Source organism: Copidosoma floridanum, unplaced genomic scaffold, assembly GCF_036245765.1.
Source record: "Copidosoma floridanum isolate Cflo_tuat_1 unplaced genomic scaffold, Cflo_Japanese_pri ptg000030l, whole genome shotgun sequence".
Lineage (NCBI taxonomy): Eukaryota > Metazoa > Arthropoda > Insecta > Hymenoptera > Encyrtidae > Copidosoma > Copidosoma floridanum.
Window position 1 is genome coordinate 5,349,535 of NW_028321907.1, and position 27,899 is coordinate 5,377,433.

Sequence of the window (27,899 nt, forward strand, 5' to 3'; positions counted from 1 at the left end):
TTAATGCTTGAGATAAATTTTATTAGTTTAATAATACTCCCTACTTTCGTCACATGCCGAGGAATACACAAAGCGAGTAAAAAACACAGGACGCCTGTACTGATTTTAGGTGTTACAATGGCGCCGAAGCTATTTTTTTCATTATGAATTTTATTTTTCTTCTTTTTTTTTTTTGGTTTTCTTTTTATATTATTAAGATTACAGTATTACGATGGAAATAAAAATAATACCCGACAATAATTGAGAAAAAAATTACAGCACAGCTTTTGAATTGCTGATATGTGCCAAATAATAATAATTAACATTAAAAAGCAATAACAAAAAAACGACCATAATCGCGTACGTCTAATGTCAAGTTCTCGAGACGGTTACTGGGAAATAAAATACTCCATTGAAAATACGCAACATTATGTACTTACTACGTATGTACAACGAAAAATTGAGAAAAGAGTACGAGATTTTTTTTTTCTTTTTTTAAACGATAAGTATGTTCAGAGATTACGTAGAATAATATTCTTCTTTCCAAGACTTCTGTCGGAAAACTTATTCGTCTAAAAGCTATCATCACAGTTACATTTATACATAGTATATAATATATATTTATTATATAAGTTATTACTCGTGTTTTCTTGTTTTATCTTCTATATTATTCTTACTAATCGTTCATCTCTATATCGTTCATTTTTACTCTCATCTCCCAAGTTACGTGTATGACTCTTGCTGTATATTATGTACATTACGGTTATATAAATAATTGCATGCTCGGAATCAATTAAATACATTCTGGTTTTTATTATTCTCTCTTCAAATAAGGGTTTTGTTTATTTTATTTTATTTTTTTTCTTGACTAGCGGCTATACTCCTTTTATCATTCCCTCGCTTACATATATGTGCCCATTTTGATTCTCGATCGATACAATATTAATTATAATAATCTTTATGATAATAATACGATAATTTATCATATATTACTCTCGATCGGCAATAATCATAATAATAATAATAATAATAATATTTGTAGTAGTAATAATAATCTACCGTCGAAAAATCATCAGTTCAGCTATAACCATAATAAAAAACATGTATGCATATATACGTCGTGTTGTTCCCTTGCTCTCACTCACAAAATTATGTATATATTTTCGTCAATATACGTATAAACGAAGCATCATCATCATTTAATTTCATATGATCAACACGTCATAATCATCCAATCACTAAATCTTGTTTGTTTTTCTAATCATCGTCTACATAATATTTTATGTATAATATTATAATAATAATAATAATAATAATAACAACATTTCAAGTGCAATAATAGTATTATTGTATAGTTTGTCACGGGCGCGCTCTCAGTTCCGTCCCCTCTTTCGATTAAAATACAGTATAGACGAGCGATCGGAGGGCTCCTCGATACCATATACAACATCATCAGAGGAGCTCATCGTAAATCGCACCCGCCCGCGCGATCCTCGCAATTTCCATCATAAGTATAAGATATATAAGTATATTATGTACAACAAGTCGCCGACGACGATCCGGCATCAGAGTGGACTAGAGTAGCTACACCATAGTGGCGCCATTGGGCTGCTAAGTCGGGCACGGCTTGACGCAACTGCGCGGCACCAAACCCTTGCGCTCGCCCCGCGCGCACAGCAACCACTTGCCGTCCACCTCGAGGATCACCTTGAGCTTGTCACCTTCGTTGAACGACAGGTGGCCGTCCACCGATTGCGGTTTGCTCGTCAGCGTTCTCACGCTCCTGTTTCGGAAACAAATCGGATTAACCAACAGTCCTTGGAAAAAATAACACAAAAAAAGAAAGGAGGAATGAGTAAAATCTTACTTTGGAGCTTGCTTTAGGGGTAGGTTCCTGGGCGGTCCGGCAATGGAGTGGGGCCTCGGGAGGGAGGTGGACGCGGCTCGCCTGTGCGGCGACACGGTGCTCTTCTCCTTGGCGCTCGAGCCATACGTTTTGTACGGCAGCGAGCTGGGCCTGGTTAGGTGTGGCCTAGGCGTGCCCGTGTTCTCCTGGTCCAGTCTGCTCGTTCGCCTTGGGGAGTCTTTGCTGTTGTTCCTCGGTTCCGGTGCCTTTTTCGCGGCTGGGGACATCTTGGGGACTCCGGGTTTTTTCAGGGATGGGATGCCCGAAGGGGACTTGGCGGACTTGACGGGAACGGGGAGATTGGAGGGCGTCTTGGTGGGCGATGTGAGGAGGAGACGCGGGATTTTGGACTTGGCGGAACGCGTGGGTGTAGATGGGGACGCGGGAGCGTGAGGATCCTTCGGGCTGGGAATGGTCGTGGTGGTTGTATTGGTGGGACTGATGGCGGTCGTGTTAACGTCGTCGCGGCCAAAGTGCTCCCACTTTTCCTGGAGCTTGCGGAACTTGTTCTCACCAGGAGACACCACTGCGACTGACGCGTCGTCGTTCGCCTTGTCTCGTCGCGACTTTTCATCTGCCAATTTGGATGGCTGCTGCTGTTGCAGCTTGGTGGGAGGGTTTCTCCTGGGACTAGCTCGGTTCAATGGCGAATGTTCGAGGGAATCAGTGTAATCGTCTGAATCCTCGAGCCTCTCAAATACGTGGAACTTGGCCGCGGCTGCAGCGCCAAGCGGCACTTGGCTCCATCTTCTCTTAACCTCCTCGTCCTGATCCTGCGATCTCGCGTCACAGTAAAGCAACCCACCGCAGGACATTGGCCTAGTCTGGGCCTTGTTGCTCTTGGTCGGTGTCGTCGTTATGGGTGCTGACTCGAGGTGATGAGGTTGATGGTGGCTGATGGCGTTGGCCTGGCCGAAGCTGTTGTGCAGCTGCCTATACTGGTAGAGCAGGTCCAGCTGGAATGGGCAAAAGGCCAGAGGCTGGAGGATGTTGAGGAAATCCTCGACGAGATTCCGGCTGTTGGGACAGCTCAAAGCACCCACGAGTAGACTGCTGTTGTTGTAGTGCTTGCGCAGGATGGACTCGCGCGTGCACAGATACGCGAACCAAGCGTCGAGTGCACGCAAACTAATGATAAACAGTTGGACGGATGAAAACGGATTTGTTCCGTTATTGTTGGGCAATCGTTTTTGGATCGATAGGAACTAGCATGCATCGCTCTCTTTAAACAATAGTGAGCCATTTTACAACCTCTAGTCGGCGTCTCTCAATGACTTATTTCACCAACTTGGGCGATTCGATCCAAACACGCATTGAAAGTACAAAGTGAATAGAAAAAACTGAGCAAAACTCACTTGAGCAATCCAAAGACGAAGGCATGGAACTTGAGCATGCCCTCGGTGATAAAGTCCTCGCCGTTGATCTTCTGGACTAGGTCGTTTAGTGTCTTCGTAAGTGGTCCCTGTTGGGAGGACGCCTCGACCACTTGCCAGACGCTGTTGGCAATGGGTCCGAAGGTCGAGCCGAGGTGTGGCTTGAGTCCGTCGGACATGATGGTGTAAAGGGCCGGGCAGAGTTGGCCCAAGCAGAGCTGGGAGCACTCGCTCTTGTCGTTGTAGCCCTGCCGGCTGCGCACCGGCTCGCTGTTCCAGAAGTTCATCAGTGCGTCCACTGATTTGCTCACCGGCCATATGAGTTCTGGGGAAAAACGGGACAGTTAGAATACTGTTTCGACAACTTTGTTCCAATACCATGAGATGGTCATATTTTTCTACCCACTTTTCTTTTCCTCCAGATCTAGGTTCCGTAGCTCCAGATTTAAATCAACGTACTCGCTCACGTTCAGATGCTCCTTACTTTCGTCCATACCGATGTTTTGCTGCAAAAAACGTGAGATGAGCCAAGTTTTTTTCTTGCCCTACAGATCTTTGGATCTGCATGGTGAATACGAAACAGTGTTAGGGCTTCAGGTAGGGATTATGAGATTCTATGCCGGGCTTCGGGCTGGAAATACCGAGCTCACTAGCGAGGATCGGTCCCTGAAACATGGGACTCCGTCGGGGGTGCTGTTTAGCCTAGATCCCACGCTCTGGCAGAGAGCGCCGGCTTGACCGGCGAGGAGTGGACACCTGAGATAATGAGTCTGGGGACACCTGATTTGAAGTCTACTCCGGGAAAAGACTATACACAATGACGAGTGAGCTGATGCACTATTGGCGCAGAAGGGGCCAACTTAGTTGTCAAGACGTGTGACTGCACGGTTACAAGTCTTACCGAAGAAACTCTCACTGTACCTATGGTATGATGGGTATGGTATCAGGAAGTGAGGGTGCGGCAATACATAGATGGTGAGTGGGTGACTCCGAAGACTAGGACAGTAGGCTGTCGTAATTGTCTGGGGTGTGTGTTGAACGCGTTTGACCACCAATCTAAATAGAGCTAAAGAATCCTTTTGATTAGTTGAAAAGGGTTCATGTTGCGCGTAGTGCGTGTGAATACTAACTTCTGTCTTGGGTATTCACAGGCACGTGGTACACGCAAGGGAACGATGACATAAACCCTTCTCAATTAATCAAAAAGCTCCATTAGTTCTAACACGCTCAAAGGATAGGGCCCCCAATATGAAAAAAAAAAAAAAAAAAAAAAAAAAAATATGTAACACAAAAGTACCTTTGTAGTGTCCAGATGACTGCCGTTGACAGCAAAACTAACGGTCTTTTTCTGCAAATCAGTCCCTTCGATGATTTTCGATATGTCCTTATTCACCCTGAGGGCAAGGAACCTCCTAACGCAAGATCTCAGCTTCAGGTCCGCGTCCTGATCACTGTCAGCATCGCTGCTGTGCGACGAGAATCCGCTGCGTTTCAGGAACTCCTCGAGCTGTCTCATGTCATCGCCACTGCTCACCAGACCCTCGTCTTCCAAAACCCTCATCCTCTCTGAAAAGTTTAAGGAAACATATCATATCCTTCCCCAATACTTGAATTTCTTGCGTTTTATGATGAATTCACAGGTGTCTCATACTAGTTTCGAGATACACACCAAAAATAAAATATTCTTTAAATATGCATAGAAAGTAAAACGTACGCGACAAATTAAAGATTCAAATATCTTCACACTCGCTCAAGGCTAGCGAGTCAATCATACACACCGATTTAATTATGTCTCATTCAATAAGAAAAAAAAATTAATCCTGAGCTCATACGTAGGAGTACATAATATACATTCGCAGAGGTCAGTTCCCACCTTCGCCCCATTCTCTAAAATCGGATGAAACAATATACGCCTTCAAGTCCGAAAATAGCACAGGCTCCTAGGTAATAATCGATATGACATATTACATAGGCGGAATACTCACCAAATCTCAGTCTCTCCTCGGCTTCGTCAATGTCCTTCTCCGAGTCAACGACAGCCGCGTGCCTCAGCACCTGCATGTCGTTGTTCATGTAGTAGGGCTCCTGCAGCGACATCCTTTTGCTCTCCTGGCCGGCCCTACTGGTCCTTCCGCTCTCCTCGTTCAGCTGGCCCATCTCGAACATGCTGCATCGTTTGCCAGCAGCGGCAGCGGCAGCGGCTCTATTTTTGCGCAAAATGCTGCGCGGTAAGGGCGGACGCGGGGGAGCCGAAGCAGCGTTGGCTGACTCATTGGTCTGGGGTAGGGAGATCGAGCGCTTGGGGAGCACTGGAGCAGCTCGACCACCGGAATGCCGGGATGCCAGTTTCTCCTGGCCGAGTAGCGACGCCTCGGAGGAAACGCTGTCATAGCGGTAGAGGTAGAGGGGATTGCTCGAGTTCTGCTGGTTCGACGAAGAGTCGGTCAGAATGGTAGAAGATCCCCGGTAGCCGGAGGACGGCTGGGTTGCAGTGCTGCTGCTCGAGGAGACGACCGTTGCGGTGTTCTGATGATGGTGATGATTAATGACGACGTCGCGGTGTTGCTGGTACCTGTGCCGGTGCCTATGCTTCACCGGCGGTGACAGACAGAAGAGGGGTTTGCGCACCATCTCCTCGTCGAGCAGCTTCACGTGCTCTGGCACCTCGGGAAGGTCGTGCAAGACGACTCTGCGGTACTCGGCTGGCAGGAGGAAGGTCAGCGACTCCCAGTCCTTGACGTGCGAGAATCCGCGCTGCCTAAGGGCGTCGATGTCGCCGCAAGAGTATGGCCGGCCTCCGAGCGGAGCTGCCGGTCTAACGTGCTGACCCTTGCCGGTGCTGGTGCTACTGCTACTTTGACTGCTGATGTTGTGGGGCTTGAGTGCCACATTCTCGTACGACGAGTTGAGGAACGAAAGATCCGGCAGCGCGTAGTTTGGGTAGACCACGTACACCGGTTTCTCATTGACGAGGGTCTCGCGCACCGGGTACCGGCCGGCTATTATCCGCTCGCCGGGCGCTGGATAGATCAGCGACGTTTGCACGCTATTGTCCTCTACCTCGGTCCCTACCTGTATGCTCGCGTTGGTCGTGGTGTTGCGGTCGACCTGCGTATTCCTTGGCTCGGCAGGTGACGTAGACGCCGATCTCGTCGCACTCGCCGACAGCAGGTCCTCCATCGAGGTCGAGCAATTGCTGCTTCCCTTGTTGAACCTCTTCTTCCTCGAGTCGACACCATAGTTCTCGGGTTTGAGCCACTTGATCGCCAAATCGTTATCCGTTACTGGACCGATGCTCTGCTGCTGTTGCCTGGATATCTGAGTGGCGTTGGTGGCACTGTCGCTGTTGTGGCTGCTGGCAGGCCAGCCCGTCTCGCTTCCAGAGTCCGTCTGGTCGAGGGTAAGGCTCATGCCCTCGGTGCTCATGCTCTTTTGCTTCATAAACAGCCGGACGAGGCTCATGTTCTGGAGCTTCTTGTTGTTGGAGGACAAGGTGTTGCCGACGCTGTCGGAGCTCTCCTCGTTCATCGAGCCGCTTGAACTCTGCATCCGACCGCTACGGCTGCTGGATATCTCACCCGAGTCGACCTGGACAGTAGAGATCCAATCATTTTTATGTGTAACTTTTAACAGTCGTCATCAGATATTCAGGTGACAAATATCCGATACAATGACGAGAAAAATAAAAATCTCGCAACCGAGAAAAAACTTACGGAAAAATTGAGTGGCACCATCTCGACGTGCTCGAGTTCACGAGCTTTGCTAAGATCTGGTAGGCTCTGGCATCTGGACTTATTATTGAGAAAATCTAAAGATGCTCCAACGTCGTCCACACAAATCGGAGCTCCGGTGACGCTGAGACCCGCGGTGCAGCTGATGTTGCTCTGGAGAAAATTTGGCGTTGTGTTGTTGTTTCCGGAAGGATGGCGCGAGATCGTTTTGCCGATCGACGAGTGCTTTAGGTTGCTCCAAGTCGTGTAGATCTTCGAGTCCGAGCGAGCCATCGACAAATCGAGGGTCATGTTCTTGTAGTTGTTGAGGGCCTTTTTGTTGTCGCAGTAGGAGGCGTTTTGATGGTGATTGTCACCAACGTGGGCCTTACTGCTTTGCTTGTTATCTGCGAACAGCGGACCAATGCCTTCTGTGTTTGAGCATCGCGTCGTTAAAAGAGTTTCGGCTGTTTTAGTATACGATTTCAGTCGTTATAGTTAACGGATTTACAATTTTTTTTTTTTTTTTTCTCCAAAGTAAAAGAAATGGGGTGCTGCTGCAAAAGTATATAATCTCGTCTCACCTTGATTATCGAAATCCTGCGATCCGTCCGAGTACATGGCGATGCTGCCCTCGAACGCGATGGTGTAGTTGTTCTTGTTGTTGGTCTGGCAGGTGATGAGCATGTCCTCGCAATCGAGAGAATCCACGCTGTAGCTCCCTCCGGGTGGTAGTACCGGCATCTCCTTCACTGGCGAGAACAGCAATGACGACTTGCAGATGGATATCGTGTCCGTCGTCGAGCAGGCCGAGTCCTCCCCCTGCGTTTTTCGTTTTTCGAGAAATTCATGAAACCATTAAATGGCCATTTAAAGGCAATCGCGCCGTATCTGTTTTTCCAATCTTTTTTTTTGAGCGTAAACAATTTTTTTTTTTTTTTCAACTGTGGCACGTGACCGCACACTATTAGGACGTTTCTTTGTTACACAAACTTTTTTTCTTCCATCTCTTGTTATTTAGCCATGCCGTTTTCGGTGGAATGTTAAGGTATAGGTAGGGACGAGTGGGATAAGATTAGGCGATATATTTGAGCTGCACTAGAATGTATTACGATATACTGTGTGTGAGTGTGGAGTTACTGTTACCTGGAAGCGTTAAAGTACTTTGTGCCGTTAATGAACATAGAAATCGGTATGACTATCATACAGTTTATTTGACACCAAATGTATATGAAAGTGTATAGGTCATAACTTGCTAAAAGAAAGTTTTTTTTTCATTTTCATGTACATTAAACTACGGAACACAAATTTTAACAGATTTATAAAACTTTAAAGAAATAAAGTTCATCATTACGTTTTTTTTTTTTTTTTCATCTTTTTTTAGAAATGGTTCTTACTTACTATATCTCATAACTGTTGCGGGAAAATATATTTTTTATTTACTGCGTTCCAAGCAGTAATAAAGTATATCTTTTTCAGAATATTGGATTTACATTTTTTGAAAAACGTTTAGTATCCGAAAAGGGACGACGTATCATTGAAAATTCAATAATTGTACTTTTCAAAATTGCACTTTAGACACGATTTCCTACTTGGGAAAAAGAGGACAGTGAAAACTATTCACGTAAAACCTCTGCCATATTAAATAAATTTTACTTGATTAAAAATCGGCCGACTGGACTTTAAACAACAGTATTATCTGCGTTTAGACTATGTAATAAACTTTTTATTTTACGTTCTTAAACATCAGCATTTTAGTTTACTGACCCAAGATAATAACGTGCTATTTTTCAAAGCCTATAATAAATCCTTTGTAGTTAAAAATGAGATTTGATTTTTTTTTGCTTGGTAAATCTGTAATGATCTCTTCCGTATGGAGCTGAATTGTCTCCTTTGTCTTACCGGACAATTAATTATTTATTTTAAATGAAGAGCGATCGAAAAAGTCTATACATAAGATACCCCCGAAAGAAGCAAACGTCGTAAAATTCGTATGATGAAATTTATTGGATGTGCATTATTAAAAAAAAATTCAACACAGCGACATTTCTCGTGTATTTTAATTTCACGCACAATGCGTGTAATAGTGCGTATAGGTACAACATATTTATACATCCGTGCCAAGTTCAGCCATGCGCTTTATGCATTTTAGAATTAGGATTTTCTAGTGAGTTCATCTTACACTTCACAACTGTCTTGTTTGTTTAAAAGAATAATAGTCGATTTGATCGACAGGGTGTAAAAAACATGATACACCCTCGACTGCACTAAAATTATGTTACGTGTGAAAAAAGAGCACATCAAAAGCCTGTTAGAGTGTAAAGTAAAACCACATGCAGGCTGGTGTTGATATTGTTTTCCAAAAAGCAATCGATTGGGGAACTCTGGAAAAAAAAAAAAAAAAAAAAAGAAAAAGAATGCCAAACTCCTATCGATGATAGGGAGACCAAACGGTGCGCGCACTGCTTTTTAACGTGTTATTGTTGGTAATATAACTGCTGCCGTGAAAAGAAAAAGCTCGATTCGGAAAACCAAAGAGTGTGATAAACAATACGTATACAAAAGCGTGCAAAAGGAAAACAAAATCTGGACACATTTGTCATAAACAACAACAGCGACAAAATAGCAGCAGCGGCAGCCACAGCAGAACGTGTATAATTTTTGGTATCGTCGTACCTGACTACTGACCCGAGGACTAATGGAGGAACTGATGTCGAGCTTCTCCATCACCGAGCCAGATATACTGGCGTACCTTTCCCGTGGATAATCAAACTCAAACTGCCACAGGGAGAAAGAAAAGCATACAGATATATAACGCATGTGTTTTGTAATCATTGAACATTCACGAGACGGTGGGTACTTGAAATTACAAATAAACGCTTTTTAGGCACACCTAGTTGGGATTCGGATACAGCGAGGAAAACTATCATCGTCACATTTTTTACTCATCACTCAATAGATTTGTGTAACCCGGCATTTTAAAAGTTTCGTACAAATTAACCGATGAGGGTGACAACCACACATATATTTATATGCATATATGATGAAAGGAAATGAAGGTACATGTTATGTATATGTACATGGTGGTGCCGATGGTGATGTATGCACACATAGGTATACTTATATAATTATACATAAAGTATAGCTCGTAGAACGGCGAAACGAATGGAGATGATATTAACACGGATGAAAAATAATGACCAAAATGGGCACAGCAAAAAAAAAAAAAAAAAAAAAAAAAAACACCCTCACCTCCGAATGCTGGGTGGGATCCGTGCACATGAGCAACGTGTGTATGTCGGCTGTCCTGAAGCTCTCCATGTCGACCTCGGCAACGTTCGCGTCGAGATTGCGCGCCAGATCGTCGTAGTACCCGAGATCGTCCTTCGTGTAGGAAGCCGACAGCGAAGACAGTACGCTCGGGTGCACGTGTAACCCCCCATCTCTGCAACGTATGAGGTTTTTGTCGGACGATTATTTATTTATTCATTATCAGTGAAAGTCTACCAAGAGCAATTAGTTGTGCATGTGCTTTTACAAGACGGACATGTAGGTATGTGTGTATGCGTTACCTGTAATCGATGAACCATTGGTACTCGGTGTTGTCTTGAATGAATTCCGAGCCAATGAGGTTGTCCTGGGGCTCGTTCGCCGGATTCGAGTTGCAGTCCGAGCCCGGGGTCTGTGGGTCCTCCATCATCGAGGTCGTCTTACCGCAGGCCCCTGTTGTTTTTTTAACAATTTCAAATTATATACATTAGCGACATTTCATTTCTTGAACGTTAAAAGTGAGAATATATTTATGTAGGTGTAACTACAACGGTCACTTTTAAACGCATCGGTTATAGACGCGTTACGAAGACTTGATGTGATTTTAATGCGACTCTGACACATTCTGTAACATATCGTTGTATACCAAGAGCTAAGGCCATGAACAAAATTTTACTTTTTCGTCGTCTTAATAGTTACGTCTATACGGCTAGACATATGTTTTTCGTACCATCAGGTAAATGGCTAGCGATGAACGGGGGAAAAAAAAAATTATGGATGCCACTGTCTGTCGTATCGTGTTGTTGTGTGTATCCTACGCCAACAGTTTTTTCTTCTTCTTATTTCGTTGCGTGTACTTATTTGGGATTTCAAGCGCAAAATGTATTCGAATAAAAAAAAATTATACCGCAAGTCCAACAGAGCACGTGGGCGTCTGTTGTACGTATGACGTCATCCTCGGCTTTCTGCCACTGTTTTCTTTTTTTTTTTTTTTTTTTTTTTTTTTCCCTCTAAAGCCATTGTGTGTACGTATATTTTATACATGACACATGAGCTAATCGTTTCTGCCTCTCTACTCATTCGCTATAAATTTTGTTTCTTTTTTTTTCTGTTACAGTGTCCCATGTCATTCCGTGGTATTTATGTCCCTATGGAACTAAACTAAACTGAACTGAAAAAAAAAACAAACAAAAAATGTTTTTCTTATCAAACGGCACTCGTGAGTTTTTCAATCGACGCTGCGGGCGTGTGATTAATTTTACTTTCGTTTCCTTTCAATCTGTTGATTATCCAAACTCGTCGTTGACAGCTGCGTTTGAATAAACGCAGCGAAAGCCATTTATCGTTCAAACCCGTTACATAATATATAAATAGGTCTTTGGGCAAAAAATTTAACGATTTTAATCGAGCAAATTTAAAAATAATTTGTTGCCAATAAATACGCTCTATTATTTAAATTTTTTGAGTTTTCCAAGGCCTTGCTCATGAACAAACGTACGAAAAGAAAAGCTAACGAACGGTACAAAAAAAGCTCCAGCTTCAAAAATACAAAAATAAATGCATATGGTACAGAGTAAAGAGACCATCGCTTCATCTCGCGCGCGCTTACGTAAAGCTCCGTGATCCCGCAATTTTTCCAGTCGAAAGAGCCCCCCCCCTCCTTTTGCGCGCTTTTCCGAGTAAAAGAAGCGAACCATCAGCGAGTCACGGAGATAAAATCGTCGCAAACACAACTATAAAGGAAAGAGAACGCGTGGGTCTAAGTGTCGTGATATATGTTCCGTGGGTGAAAAAATGCATCAGCAACGGGAAAGAGAAAAAAGAATAAAACCACCCACAACATAACCAACGGGTTGGATATGGAAAGGGGGGGGGCAACAAAGCCATGCATTGTCGCGGTGCATCGTCTACTACTCTCAGCTCTTATATTCTCTGCCTTTTTTTGTATCGCTCGCTAATTCCCTTTATATACTCTTCCGTTACGTCAGACCAATTGATAAAACGCACACGTAACCTCCGCGCGCAGCGGTACATCTTTGTTTTCATCATCATCTCGGCTGAAAAAAAAAAGAAACAAACAAACAAGCGAGTGTACCGCTAAAAGGGCTATACGTATATCATGAGCTGTGCGTGTGAGTGTGCTTTGAAAGAGCGCGCAGCTTTCACAATTCGAACGGCCGTGCGCGCACTCGCATTCAACTGTCGGGGCAGCTTTAACTACTTGTTCTTTTTTCACTTTTCCTTGGCGCCACCTCTCCTGCATCAGTCTCTCACCTCTCGCGCCCCCTCGTCGATGAAAATCAAAGGAAAAAAAAAAAAAAGCTCGCAGCCTTACAGAGAGATTTTATTTTATTGCGGCAACTTGGTAGAACTGGTTTCCTCGCTCGCGACGTGCAGCGAGAGCTAAGATCAGCGGACGACTTTCGATTTCCTATACGGTTAAAGCGCGACGGGAGGACGTTCGCATTCCGGACTTCCCAATTTGTCGCATTAAATACTTACTTACACGTTGACTATGGAACTTCTTTCGAGCAGTTGAACGACAGCTTTCCAAAGTGTGTTTTATAAGTAAAAGACGAGTTTAACGGGTGCGTGTATGAGTACTATTTTATTCCTTTCCACCGTTAGCATTATTTTTTTCTCTCCTCTCTCTTTCAGCAGATTGATAGTTCGCAAGAGAGGGAGAGGAAGAGAAGCGTCAAAAGCTAACCTTAAACGGAGCAGCAGCGGTGAAAACGATCGGGCTCACTATAGTGGTTGTCCTCGTTGGTCGATCGATCGTCTACGCGGCGTGGAATGCAGCCAGCCAACAACTGCACCGATGTTGCCGTCATCCTCGATCGCCCCGAGCAAGTTACACGATGGATAAATTTGTGCTCTACGTCAGCTCATATTTTTTATCAAGACATTCGGAGACGTGTATACGCTTTTTGCGATGACAAATTTAATAGTGCCCGTATATACGCGCCTCTCGTTTACACGTGTAAGTACACGATTTGACAAAGGTAGCTTATTTGGTTGTAACTATCTCGCACTGTGTTGTCTCTCTTTTTTTTTCTTTAATCTTTTGATGTGTAGCACAAAAGCAGGAGAAACACATTTGTATGATCACATCATCTTGTCATCAGCGAACGCGTTCAGCCCATCTTTGACATCGATTTTTCGTGCCTCGACGAAGTAATGTGAAAAATCGAGCAAAAAGAGCCCACCGGAACGGAGGGTTACACGATTTTCCTCTCTTTCTGTAGCTCTCTGTGATTATATATGTATGTATATATCCACACACGCAAGCACAACAAAGGTATATATACATGCACACGCGCACACACTAAACTCGAGGGAAGTGAGCGTCTGCTAAACTGTGTCAGCTAAGAGCAGACGAGACGAATGGGAGTTGTTGTTGTTGAGTGCCCGGTTGTCGCGCCGTCACTGGCTGCTCCACGGGCCGAGCCGCTCTCTTTGGTCTCTGCGAGTATATACCTCCGGGGCCCGGGGTGGCGAGGGGATATCGAGAGATATACACCTACCAGTGGAGTAGTAGGAGGAGAGAGCTGGATACGTGGACTTGCCCGCTGGGTAAAAAGCTATGTGTAAACTACGACACGGCTCTTTTCGGTGTCCAGGTGCTTCTTTTATCTCCTTCGTTTTTTTTTAATCGACTATTTTGCAACTTTTTCGCAACTACATGAATGTGTTTTTTTTTTATGAGACACACCCTCGTGATTTGACAGACATTTCCATATTTGCGTGCCAAATTTTGACGATTCGTTCGGCGATCGATCACACAAATTCCTGTCTTTCAAGTTTTTTTTTTTTTCTTTTGGATAAAAATGTAAGCTCGCGCTTTAAAACTTTACGACTTGGCGAGCTCTTATCTCCAATTAATTGGTCAATATTTGACACTGTTTCCTTGAACTGTTGATAACATTCCTTTTAACGAGCTTCAATTGGTTGGGAAATTCAAATCTGATAAACTCCCAGGCATAAGTATTGCGATTGCTTACAACCCGAATTGTTATTTCTTTTATCGCTCATGTCACAACTAACAAAAATTGGATTTCGTTGAAAATCGTTTTCGAAAAAAAAAAAAAAAACATTTCCAAATAAACGTAATTATTTTATAATAATTTACGAGAACCACGTAACGACATGAAGAATCAAATGTACTAGTAGTTGTACATCCGATATTGAGCTCGTGCAGGCATTTATTATACATTCCCCACACTTCGTAAACTCGATATACTTGAAACGGCAGTATATATTATAATACCCGTCGTTCTCGAACACACGTACATCACAACATATGTATCGCGGTTGAATGAGCATATTGGTTTTCAATATTATTTTTATTGCCAAGATTATGTCACCGATCTGATTATATTTCCCAGCAGCGTGTATATCATGTACAACACCCAGTCTTTTTACTACCAGTATATAAGTATACGGTTTCGTGTATCTGCAAATCGATTCGCCTAACTACAAAATCAACGTATTACATTCTCGAGCTATCCATCGCTATCGGCAACCGACAACAATTTCCCACCTACTGTTTCTCATGAGATCGGTAAAATCAACGTTATGTCCAACAACGAAATTAAAATTAATTGAAAAAAGAAAAGACTCGATCAAAGTAAACTCTCCTCGATTGTGTTTCCCGTCCCTTCCCTCTACCCGAAGCCTTTGGATAACCACCACGCCGTTTTTTTTCTCCCCCTTCCGATTTTCGTTCGTAAACGCAGACCTGCATGGGAAAAAAATAAAACAAGACCGAAGCGCGCGTGCCTGCAAAGAGCCACGAGCGTCTGGAATACGCAAGTAAGTATGCAAGCAGTATACTTGTGTACTCGCGCGCCGCATGGGAATTTCCTCTCGGCGGTATAAGTATAATACACTAAATACTCTGTGCGGGGATTTAAGGGCGGAGGAGTGCACTGCTCGGGAAACGCACGCGTGTACCCTATATGCTGCCTGTAAACGAGTATTTTGTACGAGTGAGAGGGAAAGATGTTTTTGAGAGCGCACTTTTTTACATATACTGTGCGAGATAAAGACTCTGATGAGCTTGTTTTTTCCAACGATGCATCGCACGGCCACGTCGATCGCGAGCGCGTGCGAGGCATACTACATCGCGGCGATCGCGTGACGCTGCGTCTGCGTAATTTTAATACACGTTTTTTCAGGTAGCGTTTTAATTTTCGTGTTGTGTGCTTTCTATGAGTAAACCTGCCTTGTAACGTGATTATTTTTCTCGTGAAAGCCGGAATATGTTCGGTTCGACGCTCGTAAACGGCTACACCGAGGAGAGAGAGAGAGAATTAAAAAAAAAAAAAAAGGATACAATTATTTGCCCGTAGATATGCAAACGAAATTCGCACGGCCGAATGATTATGTTCGTTTGATCAACGCGCGAAGCTACGAACTGTATTCCGTATTAATTATTATTTGCCAATTTGGTTCCTCTCGGGTGGAAATGTGCACGAGGAAACGGCGAGCGGCTCCGTAATAGGTTTATCTCGGCTGTGGTCCACGTGCACAATCTCGCTTTCTAAATTTCTCGCGGGAGAGCCATTAAATCCAGCATTTAAGAAAAAAGATTTTAAAAAAAAGACACTCCACGGCCCCCCAATCAATGGAGAGCGACTGCATTTTTTTTTTTTTTCCTCGACCGGGCAAATAATCGAAGCGAAAGTGCAGCGCACCTCCGGACAAACTAGACATACTTCCCGGTGCGACGACAGCGCGCCAACTCTCATTACACCTTTGAGAGAAAAAAAAATTAAACCCTACGCGGGACGACAGGTTCCGCGCCTCTAAAAAAACAAAAAAAAACAAAAAAAAAGTTGCAGCCAGCAAAATCACTTGAAATTATCATCGCTTGGTGTACACAATGCGCCCGAGCGAGAGCCATTCCAGAGGGAGGATATATAATAACAGAGATGCAGCGATACAGCCGCGCCTTGGGTGTATCATATATAATCATATACGTGCGCGTGTGGGTCGCATATAAACGCGTTCTCGCGTTGTGCAAGGTATTATGTATATACCTGTGTGTACGGTGCAGAGATGGCCGGTGCTTTCGTGGGTATAATTACGCCGAAGCGACCCACGCTCTAAATATAATCGTTGGGAGGCATTGTCATCCGCGAGAGGAGTCGAAGCGACGGTCCAACATACACCCGTATAGGTTTTACTTTTGAAACATCATGTTCCTGTGAGGAAGAATCCGCATCGCGACATTTATGATAAACAGGCGATGTTCAATATGAATTCTCAGAAGCTTGCAGTGATATTAACAATGTGTCGACTTCATTTTTTTTTTTTTTTTCCTATAGACATCCCGTGTGAAGGCATCATATTTTTCATATTTCATATTTTTCATATTTCGTTAGAAACAACGCGGTTTTGACACACATCCGGTACAGCAATGATTTTCTTCCATGAACAATTGATTTGCGTTATAAAAAAAAATGTAGTTTTAATACACGAGCTTATTTCCTCCAAAGAGTAATCATTGAACTTTTATAAAAATGACTATAAACAAACACATGTATACCCGATGATTAAACTGGGAGGGCACGGATGATTACTGCCGACAGGACGCGCGCGATCGATCACAAATCACGGCACGTTCACCCACAGCCATCATTATGTAAATTACACCGAAACAAAGCAGCCACAATTATTATTATCATTGTTGCGTATCGCGTATGTTTTTTTTTTTCGTGTCCGCTCGGCCAGTCGGTCTGATTACGCGTATAGTGTTTCGTTTCGTCCGAGACGCGAGATGTATAGCTCTTAGATGTATAGGCCGCGGCTCTCCGTGACACACTTTAAGGGACGAATCTACATCTGTGCAACGACAACACTGTTTCATGCCATTGTCAATTAATAATATGCTATACCCTATACCAATGGTATATACCTAAATTGATGGTAAAAATTTGTTTTTCAGAAGACGATGCTTACGCTTCTTGTGCCGGCGTTTCCGGCGCATCCTGAGCCTCCCCTGGCCGCAGCAGGGCATCGGTCTCGTATCGGCGGCTCGGTCCACCGTCAGCTCCTCCGCGATCTTCATGATGACGCACAATAGTAGCATTAGCATCATGACTCGGCAGATCCACGATTTTTGGGCCAACGAGAGAACACTCCTCTTACACCTCACCGAGACCGCTTGACTTTATTTTTTTTTTTTTTAATTGTACTTATGTATATGTTTTGAGCTGTACTATCTACGGATCGGTGTTTTTTTTTTCCAGAGACGTATGCGGGCCTCTGTTGCACTTTGTACAAAAGAGATGAGCTATACGCTTTGATGTTTGGCTGTCCTTTTTGGTTGTTTGGAGGCGTGGCGAACATTTTTTTGATATCATACGGCATTTAAACTCGCGGATGCAAGCATTAGTGGTGGCATTTTTTACAAAACCTTGGAGAGATAACTTATGTCCCTGACACATCCGGTTACGCTATATTTTCATTATTCCTCAGGGGGTGGGGGCAAGAAGGAAAAGGAAAAGATATTAGCCAAACCTAAACAATGACTCACAATTAAATGATACACACCCCACACTCACACACCTCGTTGCCACGATATACATAAAGTGATCCCTCGCAATCGTCTTGTAACAGCCTACCTACTCCGGATTAATGCATATGTATAAATATATCCAAAAACTTGCGCAACGCAGCGACAATCGGCATTTCCAATCCTTTTCTATACTTTTTTTTTGTTTCTTCATTAGACTGACAATCGACGCGTGGAATGAACAATGAATCGCGAGGCGATGCTCGCCCACTTTGTCTTTACAACCTCGTTGTCATTGTGTACAACACACACATGCACTTTTATTTTCTTTATTTCATCGATGGCAGACGTAAGTAACGCGTGTGCTTTCGACAGCTGAGATAGATACATCATAGTTATTTCACACGTGCAGAGCCCGAGTCGACAAAGACGTCGACGATGAATCTTCCGGCTTGGATTCTTTTTTTTTCTTTGCTCTACACTTTCTCTCTTTGGTATAGACGGCTTACTTATATTTTTTTTTGTTTAAATGTGTAGAGCGATTGTTACCGATATCGCGAGAACGGGGAGGAGAATTAATTGCCTTTTTTTTTCTGCTTCGACAAATGTTTAATTGAGCGAGCACGGGGCACACGGGTTAAAGAAACAAAAATCCAGGATGTGAGAGGGGTCTTAAACTCGAGAGGAAGTGATAAACTCGCGAGTCTGCACCCTCCAAGGAACTCCGAGCGATTCTCCGTAGCAAGTTCTCAAGTGATGGATTGATCTCACTTCATGTACCGACTGTTTCTCCATTTTACCATGGGTATATAGGAAATAAAAGCTCACCACGACATCCGGGACGAAGCATCTAGGTACCGCTCGTCTCTGGGAACTGAGATTGTCGAAGAACGCGTGAGTCGTCCCGTTTTCCCTGAAGATCTATGCATCAAAGTCTCCGCGCGCGTCTATCCCCCGAGCTCCCCTCGTTGGATATTCCATCGTCTTAATCTCTCTTCCGATCGTCCGAATCGTGTATAGGTGCAGGGGAACAAATGAAAAATCTCAACGAGGGAGGGAACAAAGGCACACAATGGCACCCGCGCTCCAGAAACGCATCATCTCCCATACGGATACTCGGTCTCCGTGTAACAAAAGCCACCGTACATATCAGCACGACGTTGCCAAGCCCTCCTTTACCATCCCGTTCGCTCCCTCCCGGCCTCGAACATATATTATATTCTCTCGACGCGCATATGTGCGCAAGTATCTACATACATATGTATATCATACACGCACAATCGTGGCGCATTCCTCTCCCTTTTCTTCTTCTTCTTCTCTTGCACCGTTGGCTCGACGCGCCCTGTTTTATTCGTGGAAATTACAATGGCTATATTATGGCTACATGTCTAAGATTAAAAAAGACCTACCGTGCAAAATCGTTATCGGTGTCGTTAGTGGTGTTTAACGCGCTGTTGTGAGGGCACTCGTGCCGTGTTGGCAAAAGGGAAAGCTCCAAAGCTCAAGGTCAAAAAAAGCTCTGACCCATCGATGTCCCTCTATACATGTACTACATATGCAACGCAACACACACGGGTAAAAATAATAATAAACAGCCACAACGAGTTTGGCGCCGGGTTATATACAAGTGCGCCCCCCCCCCTTGTCCCTTTGCTCGACACGGTTTCTTTTGTTCGTATATTATCGTACATGCGCGGCACTTGGGAAAAAAAAAAAAAAAAAAAAAAAACCTCTAGAAGAAGCATCTCTCTCGAGAGGAGGCGCCTTTGAGCCGAAAAAGAATGTAAGGGTAAAGAAAAAAGAAAAGAAGAGGAAGCATTTATTGTCGGGGCTGAGAAAATAGACGACACTCGCGTGCATAACCGTATAGTGACGTGTGGTTGCATCGGTGTAGTAATCTCCGGGATTACGCAACGGGTCCACTGATGGAGACCGAGAGATTTGGCGCACTTGCGCGTATGCGCGTATATATGTATAGCAGGACACGAGGAGTGAATCAGCTATACAGAGAGTATTCGTACTTATGTGTTACGCGATGACGTGCATGCTGCCGGGGTATATAAATGATACGGCGATAGTTCCAAAGGGTCTCCTCGTCATCTTCTATGGCTCCAACTCCAATAGTTGCAAACGAAAAAAGGGGCCATGTATAGTTTAATGGCGAGCCGTGCTCATCTTTACTCCGATTATTCTTTGCACACGGAGAGGCCATTGTCGTGGTGAAGAAAGGCTCAGCTTGCAACTTTGGATCTCCCACGGAGATGTGTGATGGATGAATATGAGGAAAGTGCAACCACGATTAATGGCGGGGGGGACCATAGGGGTTGAAATTCACACCTTCGTCGTGTAGAATCGAGCTAAGCTTCTTTTTTTTTTTTTTATTAAGACAGAATAATTGATTGTTAAAATAGTTAAACAACCAGTTGGAAATGACCCCTATGACGATACGTATTTCATACAGATCTATGAGAAAAAAAAAATTTTTTTTTAAATAATAGCTATTGTTTCGCCCTTGACAAGTAAAAAAAAATTTTCGCGATTTTTGCTCGGCCGTTTCAACGATACATGAGCAACATCAGCAGCTAGTACACTTACACATAAAATTTTTCACTCATGTCTGTATCAACACATACCTACGTGTGTGGCGTAGCAGTAACGCTATATACGAAACAGCCACAAACACGTACGTACGTACATTCGGAGGGGAAGTCAAGTGATGGAATGATTCGGATGAAAAGAGCGCAAGAGAGGGAAGGCGTGTTATACGTATAGAGAGACGCTCGTATAATAACCATCACCGAGCATACGGCTAACTCGCTTGATTCTCCTCGTAAATTAATCCCTTACCATGTATATATACCCCGCGTATTGTGTGTATACTTGTATTTTTCTCCCATGAGATTATTTTAACAACAAATTGACGAGATGCACGTTTATACAAACATTTTTTGACTCGCGTTAATTTAAAATTTAATAATCGAAGGATCGGTCGCTTCGTTTGGAGGCCATCTGGCCCCACACTCCCACGTGAAAGGGTCAAATTTATACTGTACTCGCTACCTCCCACATGCACGTATACGTGTAAGTACAGTAGCCGCGCTTCACGGAGAATTACCCCAAGGGGAAGAGCAATAGAGCTCTATTAGGCGCGATGACGGCCGTCAGTGCAGCTCTCTACGTTGCGACGATCTGGTAATTTTACATTTTTTTTTTTTTTTTTTTCACCCCACGTATTTTACGAATCAAGTAAGTTGCCTTTGTTAGCCTATACCACTGAAATTAAAAAAGAAAAATTCGTTTCGATCGCGCTGAAATTGAGTGTAGAGCACGCACAGCTCGAAGCTCTCTCCCACCCTTGAGTATTTAATATCGCTGTTCTATTTCCGTGGCGGAAAAACAAATATCCGATTCGCGAAACAGGACGTACCACCTCCACCAAATTGCAGTTGATTTTTTTTTTGTTTTTTTTTTTTTTCTTTCAAACTAATTGAACAAACAACGAGCAGTGGGATGATTTGTATCCGCTCCACGCCCTTGCCTCCCGCGACATCTTTCAAAATGCCAGCGACGTTTCGCCACGCCTAAAAAGCCTCCAAACAACCAGCCGCGCGTAACTCGATCTCCTTCGCATATATTATTATACATATTGTATAACATGTATACACCCAATGTGTATACATACATACGCGCAAGCTCCGTATGACTATAATGTGGAGCGAATCAAAAAGCTCCTCCTGTGTACATGTATGCACGGACACACAGGCACGCGTCACAAAAACACTACGTGTACAGATGTGTGCGTATATGTTACGAGTATTTGCAAGCGGATGCAACCAGAGTCACATGTTTGAACACTGCACGGGTACGGGACACACACACGCACACTTGATTATGATCAGCGAGCTTGCAAGCTCGCCCGCGACAATGTTTTTGACACTCTCTTGCGAATTTCCTTCTACGTGAGATGGAAAAAAAAACAAAAAAAGATACAGCACACTTTGTTATTGCATCGGCATGAGATGTCACGCTACTTCGACACACCGAATCGTTAAAGCCGGACCAAGCGGATGACGGAGCCGGTTTGTATGTTATATGTGTGGACGTGCGCGGGAGACGTGCAATTTTGGCCCGATGGCTAGTTGTGTACTGGGGATGCCTCATGCACACGACCCGACACGACGCTCGAGCTGTATATACCGTACGGCTCTCTCCCGCCGGAGCTTAATCTCTATTAATAAACACACCCGCAGCCTCCCTTCCTCCCCCCCGATGCATCCACATGGCTCCCTCCCTCGTCTTCTTTCTCTCATACTTGCTTTTATTTTGTTCCGCGCTATACACCAATGCACACAGATAGCTCTTTCTTCGGCTTGATTTTATACATCTCTCTCGCGCCTACCGATTTTTCAACGCCAGATTTTCCTCTTGCTCGTCAAGGGGTTACTGCTTTTGGGTTCGTTCGAGCTTATATGTATATGGGGTGTCGTTTTTCAAATTTTCTTTATCTCTGAATCTATACAACAACCGACTCGTCCATCTAAAACCGATGGCACATCTTGCGAACGCCGTAAAAACTCAAAAGTAATTGAAACGGGAACAGAGATCAGATACAACCTTATTCTCTCTTTTCGTGTCTCTTACAATACATTGCAATCGCGGAGCCAAAAGAGTTTCTCATTTACTCCATCTCTCTCCGTTTTGCTCCCTTTTGGGCACACAATGTAACTATACCCCAACTTTATACATATATGGTTTATACTCGCGACCGTGCTTCCATTACTCTCCATTTAAATTTTCCACGAACGCAGACTATGATTGCTTCCTTTTGTGTTTAATCGTTTTTATCTTCTCCTCTGAATAATCGTCTAAGATTTTAATTTACGATTAACCTCCTCTCCGTCGTTGTATTGAAAACATAATAGCTCCCAGAAGCCTTGGCCTTAGCTCCACATCGCGTCGGTGATAATATTATGTACACTTGAAGCTCCAGCACCACTTGACATTCAGCCGTACACGTCTATCCATCCATCTCTCGTTCAAAAACATACACGACCGATACCCCCAATCTCTCGGCTCCATCGGTTCGCTCGACGCCCGTGGAGACTCCCAGTCGAGTGCTCCCCTCCTTCTCACGAAAAACAAACAGAAAGAAAAGAAAAAAAATCTCTTCCGTCACGGAGAACGAGCCCGTAGCTTGTGCAACAATTCAAAATCAGTACGAATAACCGATCGGCCGCGAGACAGGATTTTCAGCGCATCAACCGAGCCGTTCCTTCCGCTGTCACTTTTTTTTTTTTTTTTTTTCCTGCGCACATCTGTTACAAGTATACATCAATATACTCATTGGCTTACAGTGAGCGATTAGATGTGTATACCCGCGCAGAACAATGGCCCGCGCTATTACACTCCAATGCGCATCGGCGAGCCGACCGATTTCACTGATGCACCTCGGCTACAGCAAAGCGTCTTCTTGGCAAATTAATTGATAAAAATCATACAATTACAATAGCGAAGCTGTTAAAATGTAGGGGGACCCTTGTGCACGATACTACAGAGTGTCAGAGACGCTTTTATCCATATAATTATACACGTGTAACATAGCTTACCGTTTCGTTCTGCGTTCCCCGCGCGGATGACCTCAACTGCCGCGAGCACCTGCAATCAAACGTGTACCTGTAAATAAGTTGTTTTTTTTTTTTTTTTTCGTTAAAAGTGAGCTTGTATTCAATTGCACGCATCGCTTTGACACCTCCTCGTACATCTTTTTTGTGATTAAAAATAAACCCTAAACGAGCACTTACAGCACGCGGCCCGGCCGATCGATGAGAGACTCGGTGAAAACCCAGCACTCTCATGGCCAAAGCTCGCGAGCTCCGATAAAAGGAAGCTAAAACAAATCGTGTATATATATATACGCCCATGTGTACACATCTCGCGGACAAAGCCCAAAAGCTATTATTCGCCCCTTTCGCACTCGTGGCCCTTGAAAACGTGCGTTTATCCGCGAAACACATCACGACGACAAAGACGAGGATAGGAAAATGGCAAACATGCCACGCGCGTTCCGTGGATATTATTTTTGGAGGAGGAAAATCGAGGGGACGAGGAAATATCGTACGTATGCGTGTGGCGAATATATAGTCGGACGGATCGGTATGCCAAGTATGGAAATGCGATGGCACTGCCGGGAGAGTCGGACTGATGAGTTTTATCGCGCGATACTATATATACCACATACATCGCGGAGGAACAGAGTATTGATCCAAGACGACCGAGTGTCCATTTGGAGGGGATTTTTAGTTTTTACATCATTTTGGTTGAAATGCGAGTTCCCTTTCCCCCCCCCCTCCATAGAGCAAAAATTGAGCAACAATCAACAAACCTCGTGCACCTTGCAGCCATCCGCACCAAGTGCCCCTTTATTTACGAGTACAGCGTCAGTACTTTGTGCGTATATCCCTCCTGCAAAGTATATTTTTCTTTGCCCACATCTCCTGCCGGAAAGTGTCTCCCGCTGAGTTGCTCCGTTCTTTGGAGGAGGAGGCAGTGTGGGGTCGCTTTCCCGATTCCAGTTGCCACGCCAGGCAAGGGAAGTGTATATTTATTATCTCGCATGGGCCGGAATAAAAGAGACACACACACTCGGGTGGAACGATCGGGATGGAAGAAGGATGTTGTTTTTGTGAGTCATGGGCCGGTACTGGTGCCCTATGGATCCGTTGATGTTACGGTGCGTTAGAAACTTGTTAGCTTTTTGGTGAGAGGGGCAATGGAAAATCAAGCGGGGAAAAATTGCTATTCGATCAGGGGGAGTATTGTATTCATGTATACGGGGTTGTTGAGGGATCGTGTGGGTCTTGTTATCGACATTTTATGGGCTTTTATGGAAAAAAAAACGTTTGTACACGTCGAATACTGTGATTTATAGGTAATTATTACTTTACAGCTTAATGAGATTGACGTGCGTTTAATATTTTGCATAAATTGACACATTTGGAGATGCAGCTTGAAATATAGACTGGTCTTTTGTTATCAATTTTTGCACGTCAATAATCAAATGCAAACCATCGAATTCTAATGAAAATCATGTCGATGTCTTTTACGTTTCGTAAAAAGCAATAAATTTTTGTAGGTGGTGAAATTTGTTACTCTAACTCCCAAAGGTATCAAACCCTCTTATGGAGGCAGCGTAAGTATCCTCCGGGTCTAACATACATAACTCAAATCAATAATCCCTTCGAATACAACTTTACGTTTACTTTTGGTTACTTCCTGAATTGTTGTACAAATATATATATATATATATATATACATTGTCCCACTTGTTTACTCGATACTTTCCTTTTAGCTGAAAAAATCGTAGCTAGTGATCGATTATGACCCTCTGCGCTACGTGCAGTGAAGAATAATATAAAAATTATGATGTATCGATTTTATATATATATGTGTACATTTCCGTATACTGACAAGTGTCGCGGGAGAAGAATCACAACGCCATTTCTTTCGAAACGTCTACGTGTACGTAGTTTCACCCATACAAATCGAGGACGCGTCAATCAACTCGTCCATGCCTTGACTTTGCAAATATTGTCAACGCGCATTGGTAGGTACGTAGGTTGTTATTGATTTCGAAAATACATGTATTAAGTTGATACAGAAACACCGAGTGATTGCTCATCATCTCATCAATTTATCTCCGATTCTCTACGTTTACTTTATAACATACTTGCTGAACGACTTGCGTGTGGTTTTCGTTACGTATGAATCGAAGGGCAATTATTAACCCGATCTACTTTCAATCCATTACTAGGAGTATCATCTTACTACGTAGGAAAACAAGCCCTGAAAGAGGGAAATTGGAAAAGCACTCTGATGTGAATCAGAAAATTTATGAATGTATATATAAGGTACAGAAGTGTAAATTTTGCGATTGAATGGCCAAGTGGAGACGACAGAAATGGAGTGCTCGCTCCTGATGATCCTATGCTCTAGAACGTTGCCACGTACTGACCATGTGGAAGCCAAAATCGGATGAAAAACGTGATGGCCAATAAAAAAGAATGGCCTTGATACCTTGATTTATCGACTGTCTGCAAACCTCTACCATAAAAAAAAACAACCCTCGTGGTATTGATTCGATGTCGATTTTTCGTGCCATTTCAACGTGACATTGTCATTGTGATATTTTGGATAAATTTCACATTATTTTCTTTGTATTACACTTGTACAAATGTAAATTGGAAATTCATAGGTATTCAATGGCCTCGTTCGAAATCGTGAAATGTAAATAAAGCATTTGACGTAATAAAAACAAATATACCTTGTACCAGGTGTAAATGTATTATTGATGGAAAAATCGTACAAAGTTAAATGTTACACTGTAAGGCTTGAATTGATGTACGTATAATTCACTGATCGAACAGATACTTTGCGTGGTATATAGATAATATTGTGAGTTGATGTACATAGAATTAACCTTAGAAAAGAAAATTGTTATAGTAGAAATTCTAAAATTACCCTTTTCCCAGAAATAAATCAACGTTGAAAAAAAAACCACGAGCACTTGAATTCTTAACGGGCAGAAAAAGTTGACATTTTTAACAAAAAAGAAGCCTGTCAGTTTCGAAAAACTCGATTATTGCGTTACAACAATGAAAAAAAAAAAACAAAAAAAAAACACTGCACGTGCACACAAACCCAAGTATGAGTTGGACGATGTTCTCGTGTACACACACGCCGAAAAAAAAAAAACGGAGCACGAGAGAAGAGAGAGAGAAAAAAAGCTTCTGAAAATAGTCTGGGGCGCAATGTTTTTTCTTTAAAAGAGAAAAAAAAAGTAAAGAGGAGAAGAGAAGCGTGCATGTAATGAGCGCCGCAAGCTCATTCGGGCCACTCGTCGAATGAAAAATCAAGAGGGAGGGGGGAGAAAAGCTTCACCGCTGTCGCGGCCTGCCTCCTATTTCGAGAGATGCGACGCGAAATTCCCAAGTTGCACTTTACACATAGAGCATATGGGCGAAAGGGTGAGATGTGCTGCACTTTGAGCGCGAAAGCTGGCGTGTGCGTGTCTGTTGTTGTTAAAATACTCTTGAGGGGAGAATTAAGGGGATGACAAAACGAAATTAATGAGCAAGCCGAGCTGGCAAGGGATATCGATGTGCGCGCGGTGATTCAGCTCTAGCTTTTGCTTTTATTTTTCGTCCAAACGCCTCCTATACCTTTCGTATTTTACATCGCGGTAAAACTGTCATTGTTATAGCTAACGACTATCTTGTTAACATTGCTTGCGTACTGGATGTCAGAAAAAAAATGGCAAAAAAGTAACCTTTCGTTTCGATCGATCGAAACAAAAATATACTCGTGCAGTGGATTGGTGCATCGCACTGTGTCTGGGTAAACAAGGATACCACGACAACAACGACAAAAAAAAATCCAAATAATCCTGACGCTTGTATGAAAAAGGAAAAAAAAAAGCCAACCCCGAATTGACACGCAACACGATCCGAGCGCTCACCCCCGCTTCATGCACACACACCCAATGGTAAAAATATATGGTACTCACATTCATGTTGGCTCGTCCGGCAGGGTATCCTCGCGCGTGTACGGCAGTATTCCCTCCCTCTCTCGCGAGCCACACGCGACAAGAGGAGTTGTATACTTGCACACACGGTGGCCAGGCGTACCTATATATATATGTATCGCGCGCACCAGGTCGTCGCAGTCTAATCAAAAAGGATTCCGGCAACTTGCACCAAAGTTCGACGAGGGTGTGCTCGCGGTGATCATGCCAAGCTCCTTCGGGGCTCAATCCTCATCGCCACTCTTCCCGGGAGGACGTCGCCTTCCGTAGCCACTTCCGCGCATCTCCTCGGGCCTATATCATCTCATGTACACGCGCTCCTCTTGGCACTCTCAGTACTCCTCCCTCCCTCCCTCGAACTCCAAATTCCAGAGGGATCGTCGGCTCTTTTGTCCCCGCGTTAAATTTAGCGGGACGCGGCATCCAGCGCCGGTGTATTCTCGCGCTCGGTCGGGCGCAGCGGCAGCCGTGTCGTATAATATACGCGCGGAGTGCAGCTTCCGATTCTGCGGCGGTGGTTGGTATGGCTATCTAGGTCGGCCGGCTATTTTCTCGGCCT

General features: G+C 43.8%; 1 protein-coding gene across 7 annotated transcripts; it reads right to left on the reverse strand.

Moving 5' to 3' along the window:
* LOC106643406 (uncharacterized) lies at positions 1-27,899 on the reverse strand. Of its 7 annotated transcripts, XM_089597143.1 has the most exons (15): positions 17,207-17,824; positions 10,784-10,794; positions 10,541-10,691; positions 10,221-10,413; positions 9,645-9,740; positions 7,553-7,790; positions 7,130-7,375; positions 6,972-7,066; positions 6,108-6,846; positions 5,244-6,065; positions 4,556-4,824; positions 3,665-3,695; positions 3,241-3,583; positions 1,847-3,013; positions 1,591-1,762 (listed from the first exon to the last, which is right to left on the reverse strand). In XM_089597143.1, the coding sequence occupies exons 1-15, from the start codon at positions 17,341-17,343 to the stop codon at positions 1,591-1,593; spliced, it is 4,710 nt and encodes a 1,569-aa protein (XP_089453269.1). In that variant the 5' UTR covers positions 17,344-17,824. The 7 variants fall into 7 exon arrangements, with proteins under 7 accessions (XP_014214014.2, XP_023246137.2, XP_014214011.2 ...); XM_014358528.3 differs by lacking the exons at positions 10,784-10,794; positions 17,207-17,824 and adding exons at positions 23,367-23,415; positions 27,323-27,899 and having other exon boundaries at positions 1-1,762; positions 3,665-3,764; positions 5,244-6,846; positions 6,972-7,399; positions 9,645-9,746; XM_023390369.2 differs by lacking the exon at positions 10,784-10,794 and adding an exon at positions 21,447-21,739 and having other exon boundaries at positions 1-1,762; positions 3,665-3,764; positions 5,244-6,846; ... (1 more) ...; positions 9,645-9,746; positions 17,205-17,467.